Source organism: Panthera onca, chromosome A2, assembly GCF_046562875.1.
Source record: "Panthera onca isolate mPanOnc1 chromosome A2, mPanOnc1 haplotype 2, whole genome shotgun sequence".
Lineage (NCBI taxonomy): Eukaryota > Metazoa > Chordata > Mammalia > Carnivora > Felidae > Panthera > Panthera onca.
This window is the reverse complement of record NC_138340.1, coordinates 163,141,046-163,153,812: the sequence shown is the minus strand read 5'-3', so window position 1 is coordinate 163,153,812 and position 12,767 is coordinate 163,141,046. Positions and strand designations below refer to the sequence as shown.

The window sequence follows — 12,767 nt, the reverse complement described above, 5'->3', positions numbered from 1 at the left end:
GATCTCGCGGTCCGTGAGTTCGAGCCCCGTGTCGGGCTCTGGGCTGACAGCTCGGAGTCTGGAGCCTGCTTCCGATTCTGAGTCTCCCTGTCTCTCTGCCCCTCCCCCGCTCGCGCCCTTTCTCTCTCTCACTCTCTCTCTCTCTCCAAAATAAACATTAAAAAAAAAAAAAAAAAAAAAGGCCAAGCAAGGAGTGACCTGCCAGTCACAGCCTGGCAGGAACGAGACCCCAAGTATCCCGAGTCCCCGACAGGGAGCTAACAGATGAACAGATGAACACTAACAGATGAACAGATGAACGCAGGGGCTCCCTTTCTACCAGTGGAGGCTTTTCCACAAACACACAAATCCCACCTTTGCCGAGAAATGCCAGTAATATCAAATCAGCTCCTCTGTGACTGATTTGTGACAGCAGAGAACAGCTAGAGAACAGACCAGGAGGACAAGCATCAGGCAGGTAACAGTGGGCACCTCTAAGGGGCAGTGGGGGGGGGGTGGCGTACACGTGTTTCTTCTGCTTCCTTCCACATCTGAATTTGTTACACAAGCATGCGTGACTTTTGACGCTCACACATATGTTCAGCTGTTTTCAATGTTTAAATGTTTCTTTTTAAGTTTATTTATTTATTTTTGGAGAGACAGAGTCTGCGGGTGCAAGCGCTGTCGGCACAGAGAGGGACGCGGGACTCGAACTCACACACCGCGAGATCGGGAGCTGAGCCGAGATCACGAGTCGGATGCTCAACCGACTGAGCCACCCAGGTGCCCCACAGTGTTTAAATATTTCTGAGTGTTTCCTGAGCAAGCATCTCTGTGCTATATGCAATCTCTGTGCTGCTGTTGGAGGGGAGAGACACCTCCCAGAACCACCACTCAGCTGGGGATTCGTAACATCCAGAAGAAAACAACAGCAAGAGAGAGGGGCCCTAAGTTCCCCTTAAGTTACATCCTAAAAGTTTCCACGGGTTAAACTGGAGGTCAAAAAGCTTCCCTGAGAGGCGCCACAGGAAGGCTGACTGGCCAAAGCTCATCTAGTCCATCCATCCAAGGGAGGGAGCACCAGCCCCGCAGCTGGAAGACCAGTGTCTGGTACGGCCTTGGGAGAGTTACTCAATCCAGGTCCCAGGCTTTGCAAAATGGAAAGGATACTTGCATACCTAGAAAGAGACCTGCCAAGTGTTTGTTGCAAAAGCCCATGACCATCTCCAGCGGGCAGGTGGGGAACGGTAACCAGGGCAACGCAGTACCAGCCAGTGCCCACATCCTCAAAGCAGGTGCTCCAGGTTACCGCCCTCCCCTGCTTCCATAACCCTAGGGCTCAGCTCCATGCCCCCAAATTAGCTCCCCTTTACCCCTTGGCCTGAAGTCAGGAGGAAGGCAATCCCGTTAAACTAATTTCAAGTTAGCTGCGTATTAAAAAGAGAATGAGGGTGAGGTGAGCAGAAGGTTCCCCGGATGGGTGTTCGGGGATGCTGGATGAGGACACAGGAGTTCTCAGGGCCCAAGCCTGCCCCTGCTCCAGGCCTCAGCTCCCCTAAGCCTGCTTTTCAAGAAGGGCCTCTTCGCTCCCGCCTGGTCTCCCCGGGGCCACTGCTCCCTTGGATGCTCGAACCGGGGTCCCCTGGCCTGTCCCCTCCAGACTCAATGCCTCAGCCACAAAGACCAGCCTACTGCTCCTTGAATACCACCTTATACTTTCACCACCCCCTGCTGCCTCTGCAAACCTGTCCCTTCTGCAGGGAAAGTCTCCTGGAGCCCCATGCCTGGATACAGGTTCCATGAAAGAAAGAAACGGTAGAGGAGGGGCGCCTGGGTGCCTCAGTCAGTTAAGCATCCGACTCCTGGTTTCGGCTCTGGTCATGATCTCATGGTTCCTGAGTTAGAGCCCGCCATCGGGCTCCTTGCTGACAGTGCAGAGCCTGTTTGGGATTCTCTCTCTCTCCCTCTCTCTGTCTCTCCCCTGCTTTCTCTCTCTCTCTCAAAAATAAGTAAGTAAACCTCAAAACAAAAAAGTTAAAAAAAAAAAAAAAGAAATGGTAGAGAAAAGTATGTAGCATGAGCTAGCCCCAGGGTACTTAGGAGCAAGAAGTGTCTTATTCGGAGGGTGTCGTCCACTTGGCAGAGAACAGAAGTTTAGGAACAGAGGACTGAATGGGGGGGGGGGCACCCTGCAGCCTGGAGGAGGTAGTCTTTCCATCCCTCTCCTGTGACCTTGAAGAAAGGGGTCTTGGTAAGTCTTCCCCAGGCTCTAACCTTTGCCCTGGTTTTGTTCAAATCTTGGCTTTATTCCCACCCCTCCCAACCCCTGCTTTGGCATCTCCTGCAGGCGGATCCATTCAACCTCAGTCAGTCCAGCATGCTGGCGGGGCTCCCCCACCTGCCTTCCACTGTGCTACATGCAACTGGGCCACACGGTAGGAGCTAAATAAATGTATCTGGAACAAACGCAGCTTTCCCAGGCCACTAGCACCCACCCAGATATCCTCTTTTTCAGAATTCCTAGAACTCATCTGTGCAAAGTCCTACCTAAGCCTCCAGGCCACCACCAGGCACTCATTCCTGAAACCAGCTAATTACCGGAACTCCAGGGTAAGTGACGGACCCAGATCCCTGGGCCCCCATCTCAAACCCACTGAATCAGATCCCTCGCAGGAAGCCTCGGAAACGTGCACTTCAGCAAGTCCCCCAGGTGAATGTTACCGCCAGGCTGGGGAACAGCCAGGAGAGAGTTTCCCGGTCTCCAAAATGCTATGATTGCCCTCCACCTGCCTCACCGCACGATGGGGCTGCTGTCGGGACCTGGTCACGGGACACAGAGAAAGCAGGGTGGACTCAAGCCCCCAGGCAGGCCCGTGAGCTCCTTCTGAGCCCTCCCCAACACCTCTGCCTTCAGCTCAGGGCCCCCTTTCCTCTCCAGCCTAGGCTCAAACGCAACGGGAACACCTGTACCTCCTTACCCCAGTCCCGAACACTCCCCAGCCTGCGCCCATGGTGGCAGGCCCGCAGATCCTGAGTTCACCCTCAAGAGCGAGGTGGAAGGGAGAACGAATCAGCCCACTTTGGGAATGCTCAAAGGCACTTCATCGTTTAAAAAAAAAAAAATGCTGGAGAACAGGGCGCCTGGCTGGCTCAGTCGGTTGAGCCTCTGACTTCCCCTCAGGTCACGATCTCACAGTTCCTGAGTTCAAGCCCCACAGCGGGCTGTGGGCTAACAGCTCAGAGCCTGGAGCCTTCTTTGGACTCTGTGTCCCCCTTTCTCTCTGTCCCTCCCACTCATACTCTGTCTCTCTCTCTCTCTCAAAAATAAATAAATATTAAAAACAATATTTTTTTAATTTTGGAGGAAAACAAAGGGGGCGACAAGTCGCCCAGTTGACAAAGTCCGGTTCCTCCCCAAGTAGGAGCCACATGGCATACTTGTGGCCGAGGCCGGCTTCCTGGTCCTCCCTGTGGGCCCACAGGGCCCACCCCTGCTTGCACTCCCCTGGGGCAGACCTCCCGGGATTCACATCTCCTCAGAGACAAGCCTGCCTTTCCTGGCCACTTGCCGGGACCCCAGGTGGCTTCTCGCAGGAACTCATCCTGGCTCCTGGCTTACTTGGCCCAGCATCTGCATGTTCCATGTGCCCAGGCTGTCCCCTATCTGGACTGAGGCCGGTTCCTCTGCGGCCCTCTTTCTAGGGCACAGCCAGGAGACCAAGCAAGTCCTGAGAGCTCCTGCCTGAGGCCCCACACAAGCCCTGACTGATCAGCGTGGATCCCTCCTTTCTCCGAGCCTCAGTTTCCCCACCAGGGAGAAGAGCCTGGCTCAGAGGCTCTGCACACGGTGAATCTGCCAGTCCACCACCCCCACCTGCCGGGTACACTGCTTTCATGCCTTAAAACAGCCGGATGGACCCCTCTTCTCCTTCCTTGGCCTTTGGTGGGAAAGGAACTTTTCAAAAACAGCCTGCTTCCCCTCAAATCCTGTCCTGAGACAGGAAAGCGGAATGTTCCTCTGCTTCCTTCCTCCTACCCTGGCTGCGGGGTCTGAGGTGACTGAGTGAAGCAGGCAGAAGACAGGAGGGCAAGGTGCCATGGTGCTCCCTCAGTCCCAAATGGATTCCGACTGCGTCTCCTGGGTCACCTTCAGAGCTGGAACAAATAAATCCTTCACCGAAGTATTACCAGAGTGAGGCGGAAGCTTATTATACACTAGGAAAATGTCATCCCTTCCCACTAAGAGGCTCAGCCCTAGTAAACACAGACCGGCCTCCCGGCTACGGATGTGTTACGTAACAGTATCGCCTGGACCCAGGTTTGATGCTGGGCCCTGGCAGGGGGGCTCGGCCAGGCTCACAGGGAGCCGGGAAACGCCCCAAAAAGCTGCTCTCCTCCCTCCCCCAAGCAAGAAGGTGGGGACACTGCTTTACAAGGCAGCAGCAATATGGTTTGGCAGATGGAGGCTCTACAGCAAGGAAGGATATAGGGCAGAAATTGGAGAAGGAGTTTTCTGGGTTTTTTTTTTTTTTTGGTTTGTTTTTTGGGGGGGTTATTTGTTTTTTTGTTTGGTTTTGTTTTTTGTTTTTCCCTGCCTGCCCAGAGCAGAAAATCTATGTGACAAAAGTGGTGAAGCAGGGGTGAGGTGGGGGATAAAGATGGATCCCAGGAGAGAGGCTGGACAAAACAGGAGAGCAGGAGGAGAGAGGTGCAAGGCCCCACCAAGGGAGAGCAGGGAAGCGGGGATCAGGAGGGCTGCGAATGGAGTGTGCGGAACAGCTGGGCCTGGTGACAATGAGACATCGGGTCCCAGGATTCACCATACCAAGCTTCCAGGCTAAGCAGACAGAACATGGGGTACTTCCAAACCGCAATGGGGAAGTTGGTCACGGGGGAGGGCTCTATGAAGAGAAAGTCCGCCCAGCACGTTGAATTTAAGACAGGGACGAACACTGAGCACGTCCCGGGAATCGTGACCCTCGTGGCACAGAAGATGCCCAGCTGGAGGCCTCCTGAGTCCGGGCTGGGGGGGGGGGGGGGGGCGGGGCGGGGGTGGTCCCAAGCCACTGCTAAGGAAGTTGGAGCTGGATGGGAACCCAGCTGATTCTGCCTCTCCCTGCTCTGGGAAGTGCTCTGAGGGGGGCGTCCTCCCTCAGCCCCTACCTCAGGCTAGTCCGTCAAGTCTCTTTGACAAAGGGAGCTGGGGGGAGGGGGGGTATCTGAGAGCTGTTCCTGAACTTCTATTTCCCCAGAGGGACAGTGACGCTCTGGGGAATGGCGACTCTCCCTGCCCCACCCGTTTCAGATCGAGGAGGAAAAATTGGTCATCTCCTCTCTTTGGGGCCCTGGGCTCACACAAATGCCATCTCCTGGTCCCCAGCCACAACGGTGATTCAGGCCATTTACTTGGATCCATGTTAATGAGTTTTTCCCCGTCGCCTAATTAGTTCACTGTGAACTCAGCCTTGAGAGGAAAGAGGTAACAGAGGATTGGGGAAAGGACAGAAGGAAGTCAGCTTGGAGTGTGACAAGAAAAAGGCAGGACTCTGGGTCTAAATGGGGACTTCGGCTCCCAAAACACTGAATGCTCCTTCCCCAGCTGTGGGGACGTCCAAAAGCAGGAAGGGAGTAGTGTTCAGGCACAGGAGCCCCGGAGCCTTACACAAGGAGGGGAAGGTGGGAGTGTGGCCCTAACTGCGAGGCCCAAGAAGTGGACAGGCCTTGCCCACAACTCCATGTCATCGCCAAAACACCTCGCAACCTGCCCTGCATTTCCGCTAAAGCTGAGCCCACCACCTGCTTGCTGGGCGTCCCCCTTCCAATGGAGCCGGAGAGGAAGGAGATGACCCAGGGCGAGGCCCATCTGCCCCTTGGATGCTCAAAGGTCACCGTGCCACCAGGGAATCTGTGGGTGTGGTGCCCCCCCCCCCACACACACATCAGGGGTCGTGGGATATGTGCCGACAGCGTGAACCCACTTCCTCTGTGCCCCCCCCCCCCCCCCCCCCCCGCCGTGGCAGCCAAATTCCGGGGCTCAAGAGCCTAGAGAAAAGGGCGCTAGGCAGGGCAGTGGCCCGGGATTCTGGCATTTGACGCCCAGCGCCGTGTCCGTGGAGGTCAGACAGCGCCCCGCAGTCCCACGCCCGCCTCCCGAGCGGCTCCTGGGTGCGCGGGGGACAGGACGAAAGCGCGGATGTACCGGCCGGTGCCTCCCACGCGGTCGCGCCGCCGGAGCCCCGCGCCAGGCCCGGCCTGCGCCCGCCTTGGCAGCGGCAGCGTGGGGGGTGTGCGTCGGGAAAGGGCGCCGCGGCGAGCGCCACCCTCCGGGGCCCGCGGGCGCTGGGCCCGGGAAGGCTGCCATCCACTAACGGGAGGCTCGATTCCCCCGCCCCGCCGCGGGGCAGGGCCGGGCCGGGGCAGCAGCCCCACCTCCCGGCGCGCCGAGGCCCTCCGCGGCGCCCACCCTCCCAAGGCATGCCTGGCCAGCTCCGGCCCCAGCCCCCCGCACCTCTGCGGTTCTGAGCGCACCTGTCCCCGGGGCGACACCACCCTCACGCCCTGGGGTACTAAGAACGGAAAACGTGTCCCCTGGCACGGGACCGGCCCCGAGCCCCAGTGTCCCCGGACGAGATACAGCGAAGCTTGGACGACCGCTCTGCAGCGCTGGCGATCAGCAAAACCGCGTGGCCAGGACCTCAGGCGCGCGACGACCCCAGACGGGGAGAGCGTGGCCGAGCCGGGCCACCGCGCCCCAGCTCCCGCAGACCCCGGCTCCGCTCACCCTCGATGGAGATGACGTGCTCCCGGATCTGGTTCTGCAGCGCCAAGTCCTCGATGCGCTCGATCAGGTCGTAGATGGCGTAGATATTGGGATGCACGGATTCGAAGCGTTGGATCTCGGCCCGGATGGCTGCCGAGTTGGAGAGCGCGAACTGCTGGGGGGGCCCTCCGGCCAGCTGCTGCGAGGGGCCGCCGCCGCCCCCGGCCCCCGGCCCCGCGCCGCCGAACTGCCCGCCGCCCCCCGCGCCGCCGCCGCCACCGCCGCCGCCCCCCGGCGCCGCCAGACTCGGCTGCTGCTGCGGGCTCTGCCCCCCGCCCGCCTGGAAGTTCATGGCTCTAGAGCCGCGGGGCCCGAGGCGGGCCCGGCCGGGGCCCGGGGCGGCGCTGCGGCGGCGGCGGTGGCGGGCGGGCGCGCGGGGCTGGCGGGGCCGGGACTAAGGAGCCGGCGGCGCGGGGCTAGCGCATGAGGCCGGAGGCCGGGGGCCGAGGCCGGGAGGCGCCGCCGGGCACGCTGTGGCCGCCGCTGCAGGGCGCTTCTCGGCGTCGCGATCCCGCTGCCTCGGAGCAGCCTCCAGCGGCAACAACAACGGGACCGGGAGCGCGCGGCCCGGGCCCTCCCCCCGCGTCATGCGCACGCACCGCCGCCCCCGCCAGCTCCGGCACACGCAGCCCGAGCCCCCCTCCCCGCCGCCCCCGCCCCTCCTGCGCGCCGGCCCCAGCGCCCCCGCCCCTCGCTCGCTAGCTGGCTCTGCAGCCTCCACCCCCAAGCCGCGCGCTCCAGCCCCGGCGCCCGGGCCCCTCCCACCTAGCCTTGGCCCTTCCGCCTCCTCTCCAGCCCCCACCCACACCCGCCGTGAGGGCCACCAGCCCGAAGTGGACAGCCGTTCTGGCCTCCTCCCGGCCCCGGCTCTCTCGTTCGCCTCCCTGCTCTGGTCTGGGTGGGGTGTCCGATCTTTGGGTAGTGCCCGAAACGGTGCCCTGCGCCCGAGGGTGCTGATGAACGCGGCAGATTGGCCGAGAAGGGCCTCCGGCCCAGGCACAGCTGTGCCTCACTTACACAGTTCTGCCTTTTAGTGAGACACGAGCCCCCTGTTCCCGTCCGAGATCATCCCCAGGGACCACTCTGTCCCCACGGTTCTCTCTCTGGTCCTCCCCTGGACTCTAGACTGGGGGCTGCGGCACAGAGCCTAGAAATCTGGGTTCCCTGCTTCCGTTTCCAGTTCTCCCTGAGAGCTTCCTTCATCAGCAGGGCCCTTGGAAATGACACTCTAAACAACAATCCCCACTCATCTTCAACCTTCCCCTAAAAGACTTTCCTTTGGGACCGGGACGGTTCACTGACTGCCACCACCCTGGTCCCGGCTGGTACACAGGCAAAGGAGATGAATCCAATATTATGCTTTCTTCTCCCCTCTCATCCCTTTCAAGAGACTCACCAGAGCCCACAATGCTCTCTTAATTGTCACCCCCTCGCCCACCCTGTGTTCCTGTCGGCTCCTTCCAGGGACAGGGAGCTCCCTTCAATGTCTCAGTTCCTCTGCATCCCCATTGCCAAAGCCATCAGCAGTCCTGCTAATCCACCTCCATCCCCAATCTTTCTTAAAACGTGTAAGAGAGGGCATGTGCAGGGCACTGGCCCCAGCCAATCCAGGGCCATGCCCCGATGTCCTCTGGGACAGTTGACATATGTCAATCTCGATACACACACTTCCACCTCCCAGGCCAAGCTAGGTCTTTTCCCAGCAAACAGTTGACCCCATTTGGCCATTCACATAACTCTGCCCCAGTCACCAAGGCAGTCACCTAAGTGTCTTGTACCTTCCAAAGAACCAGGCACAAGCTACTCAATACCCGGGGCCTCCCTAGCTCCTGAAAGATTCAGGTTCTGTCTACACGTTTGACCTTACTGATGTCTTGTACCCTCTCCATGCTTCATCGGCAAAATATAGTAATTGAGCAAAACACCTAGCTCTCGTACTGTGTAATTCTAAAAGCAATAGCAAACACGTCTTTTAGATGCTTAACTAGAACGGACGGTAAGAATCTGCACCAGGTACCTCCCAGGAAAGATGCTGAGAGTAAAGAGTATCTCAAATGGGTTGCCCCAGCAGCCTAACGGATCTTCGTTAGGACTCGTGGGCTTGTCTACATGTTTGTCTCCTATTATTATATGAGCCTCATGAGAGCAGGGACAAGTTTACCTGTGTGATTCACCATTGTATTCCCAGCATCATGCAGTGTGTGTGGCATTTGGTATACCTTTAATTAACGTTCCGTGTGCCTGGGTGGCTCAGTCGGTTAAGCATCCGACTCTTGGTTACGGCTCAGGTCATGATCTCAAGGGTCGTGAGATAGAGCCCCGAGTTGAGTCGGGGCTGTGCTGACGGTGCAGAGCCTCCTTAGGAGTCTCTCTCTTCCCCTCCCCCCTCTCAAAATAAATACACTTAAAAATGTTTCTAGAATAAATGAATGAATGAGAGGGAAGGAACTAGAGAGAAGTCAGGTCTGTCTGTCATACATCTAAACTGGCTTTCCCAAGGCAACACTTGGGGTACTTGCTCCCACAGGTAAGCATGAATGGAAACTGTAGGGTACATTGCTTTTCATCAAGACTGGCCTATAAAACCCAGACATGAGATCTCTGTGGCCCAGAGGAAGGAGGGGAAAGCCATAATTAGCTGACCCAAGCCAGGCTGGGGCTCAATGTCCTCTACACAGTGACACTCTGAGGACCCAGTTTCCAAGCCCAGATCTGGGTGGAGAGAGTGTACTAATACTAGGTGAACAAATATCTACTGTGTAACAGATCCCTTACATCGTTTTCATGCTTATTTAATAAAACCTAATTTCTTCCTTAGAATTTCATTATGAAATTATGCTTTAGGAACAAAGAAATTAAGATTCAGAGAGATTCAGTAGCGCACCCAAGGTTATACAGGTGATAAACACAGGATAAGGGATCGATCGGCATCTGTGCCAGGCTCCAAGGTCCATGCTTCTTGCATAGTCTTACAGGGGCAAGGGGAAAGGACCAGGGAAACAAGACAGCACAAGCCACCGTGGCCAGCCTTGGGGAGGGGTGCGTAACCAACCTGATGAGACAGCCCATGGGTACTGGGCTCTGAGCCAAAGAGTCAATTTAGGGGACCCACAGTGCCTTTTGGCGTTCACTCTGACATAAGAGCAGACCGGGATAGGGGCCACCTGAGCTCTCCAGTCACTGCATCTGTTAACACGGGGACTCTGACGTGCTCTAGCTGACGTTGGTTTTTGGAGTGACAGATGCCCTGGATGCCAGCAGGGGAGGGGGCGGATCCTACTGTCGCCCAAACCTCAGGGGACTAGCAAGCCCGCCCCCGCGGGCCCCTCAGCGTCTTGCGGGCACCAGGACTATCCTGCAGATCCCCGCACGTGGGTCCGCAGGGTGGAGGGCGGGAAATGCGCACCGCGCAGGACTACAAGTCCCACAATGCTTCGGGCGGCGGCGGCAGGGAAGGAGGGGGTGCCTTCAGGTGTCCGCGACCTCGGCGCCTCCCGCCCGGAAGTGCCCGAGGGTCCGCTATGGAGCTGGCGGAGCCGGGCGGTGAGTCCCTGCGCGTTGACCGCGCCCACCCCACCGCCCCGGGCCCCAGCTGGCCCCCTCTCGTCCCGCCCCCGGTTCTCCGGTTGCCCTAACGCGGCTCCCGGGGGGCGGGAAGATGGGAGGGGTGATGGAAGAGCTGGGGGTAGGGAGGGCGAAGTCCGGATTCCTGGGCGGGATCTGGGGTCCGCCTGCGGACTGGGTTTGGAGAGGCTTCCAGAAGAGGCGCGGAGTCGGGCCGCCACGGGGTGGGCCTTCAGTAGACTGGAGGGGCCAATTTGGGTCGGGGGATGGCAACCATTGGAAGCTCCGAATTGCCAAAGGGCGGAGATTGACGTGTGGTGTGGGGAAGCCTTGGGAAGCAGTCCCCATCCGCGGATGGCCTTTGGTTAAATGATAACGGGGCGGGGGGCGGGGGAAAGAAACCCATTTTCTATCCCCTTGGAGCACCTTTAATGATGGAGGAGTAGATGAGCGTTGGGATGAAATAGACGAAGGAGTAGATAAACTCTGGGACAGTAGATGGGAGACTAGGTCAGCTTTGGGGTGAAGTTCGGTGAGGGTTGAATTTAGGGAAGAGGTTGCTTAGAATGTCAAGGCCCTTAAGTCGGGAGAGTGTTTGGATGAATGGAGGAGCGGGCTGAAGACCTAGAACTCAGTTTAGAGCAAGTTAGGACTCGGGATTTGGTGATGCGAAGGGGCACTTGAAGCAAGGTTGGGACATCAGGTTTCAGAGCAGTAATGTGCCCTAGGGTGGAGCTTGCGTAAGCGGGAGAGGGATAAAGACTGTGGGAGAGTTTGGTGGGGTGGCTTCAGGAGCCTGTGGAAGTTCAGAGGGCTGTTGGCCAGCGATCCAGCCCCTCATGGGTTCTTTGTGCCTCCCCAGCTCAGTAGCGTGGCAGGCAAGGCAGGTGCCATGGCCTTGATTGAAGGGGTGGGTGATGAGGTGACCATCCTTTTCGCGGTGCTTGCCTGCCTTCTGGTGCTGGCTCTCGCCTGGGTCTCAACACACACCGCGGAGGGCGCCGACCCACTGCCCCAGCCATCAGGGACTCCAACACCAGCACAGCCCAGTGAAGCCATGGCGGTCACCGGCAGCATCAGAGGGGAGGCCCCAGGAGCCGAAACTCCCAGCTTGAGACACAGAGGTCAGGCTGCACAGCCAGAGCCTGGCATGGGGCTCTCAGCAACGTCACCAACCCCGGACTCCCCCCAGGAGCCCCTAGTGCTCCGGCTGAAATTCCTCAACGATTCAGAGCAGGTGGCCAGGGCCTGGCCCCACGATACCATTGGCTCCCTGAAAAGGTAAGCTGGGATGGGGACAGGAAAGAAAATTCTAAAGAGTGGGGTGGCAATGATCACAGACCCAGAGAGGCCACGAGAGATCGGAGACCTCCCCCTCATTCTATAGAGGAGGGAACTGAGGTCCCCACATGGCACATTGTATTGTTCCCCCATAGCAGGAAGGGACCCCCTTAGAGGCCACCAACTGGGTGGTGGGTGGAGGCAAAGGTGAGTGTTGTTCTGGGCAAGGGACCAGGATTGCCTGAGGCCTGCTCTCTTACCCAGGTCCCTCTCTCCTCAGGACCCAATTTCCCGGCCGGGAACAGCAGGTGCGACTCATTTACCAAGGGCAACTGCTAGGAGACGACACCCAGACTCTGGGCAGCCTTCACCTCCCACCCAACTGCGTTCTCCACTGCCACGTGTCCACACGCGTGGGTCCCCCACATCCCCCTTGCCCACCGGGGTCAGAGCCAGGCCCCTCCGGGCTGGAAATAGGCAGCCTGCTGCTGCCTCTCCTGCTTCTGCTGCTGCTGCTGCTCTGGTATTGCCAGATCCAGTACCGGCCCTTCTTTCCCCTGACCGCCACTCTGGGTCTGGCCGGCTTCACCCTGCTCCTCAGCCTCCTGGCCTTTGCCATGTACCGCCCGTAGTGCCTCCACGGGCTCTCGGCAGTGTCGCTGGCCCCTCCGGACCTTGCTCCCCACGACACAGTGGGAGTTGTTGTCTGCCCAGGCCCACCACTCCCGCCTGCCTCTTCCCACTACCCTGGAGCCCAGCGCTGCGCAGCAGAGCGCTCCGGGAGTCGGCCGAGGCCCCTCCCTGTGACCTCCATGGCTCTGGGCCACCTCCTGGGGCTGCTGGCTCTCAGCCCCCATTGACAGTCAGCTCTTCAGGGTCAGGCAGCTGCTGTCACTGCCTTGGCCCTGGGCAGAGCCAGGCTACACCCCTGGGCCCATCTTAGTATTCTGTCTGAGGACCCAGCCACTTCTAGTCCCTAAGAGCTCCTTGGGCTGATTTGGGGACCCAAGGACTGCGGGGCGCTGGTGAAGGGGAGCTGGGAGGGGCAGAGGGCTTCTCTGGAACATGTGCAGATTAAATAACTGTGAAGTTTTCACTCTCCGTGTGTGTCTCTGAGTGTGCG

General features: G+C 58.8%; 2 protein-coding genes across 6 annotated transcripts in view; one reads left to right on the top strand and one right to left on the bottom strand.

The window, feature by feature from the left end:
- Positions 1–7,451, bottom strand: part of AGAP3 (ArfGAP with GTPase domain, ankyrin repeat and PH domain 3) — a 55,265-nt gene extending 47,814 nt beyond the window's left edge. The window contains exon 1 of one of the 4 annotated variants that reach the window (XM_078437505.2): positions 6,761–7,451. In XM_078437505.2, the coding sequence (XP_078293631.1) occupies positions 6,761–7,091 (331 nt within the window). In that variant the 5' untranslated portion in view covers positions 7,092–7,451. The remainder of the gene's footprint in view (positions 1–6,760) is intronic. The other 3 variants (XM_078437508.2, XM_078437520.2, XM_078437514.2) reach the window with 3 other exon arrangements.
- A 2,757-nt stretch (positions 7,452–10,208) lies between these two features.
- Positions 10,209–12,740, top strand: TMUB1 (transmembrane and ubiquitin like domain containing 1). 2 transcript variants are annotated; one of them, XM_060633423.3, is made up of 3 exons: positions 10,209–10,342; positions 11,226–11,644; positions 11,925–12,740. In XM_060633423.3, exons 1-3 carry the CDS (start codon positions 10,229–10,231, stop codon positions 12,274–12,276), a joined length of 885 nt encoding a protein of 294 aa, XP_060489406.1. In that variant the 5' UTR covers positions 10,209–10,228; the 3' UTR covers positions 12,277–12,740. The 2 variants fall into 2 exon arrangements, with proteins under 2 accessions (XP_060489406.1, XP_060489407.1); XM_060633424.3 differs by lacking the exon at positions 10,209–10,342 and adding an exon at positions 10,359–10,587.
- The last annotated feature ends 27 nt before the right edge of the window (positions 12,741–12,767 follow it).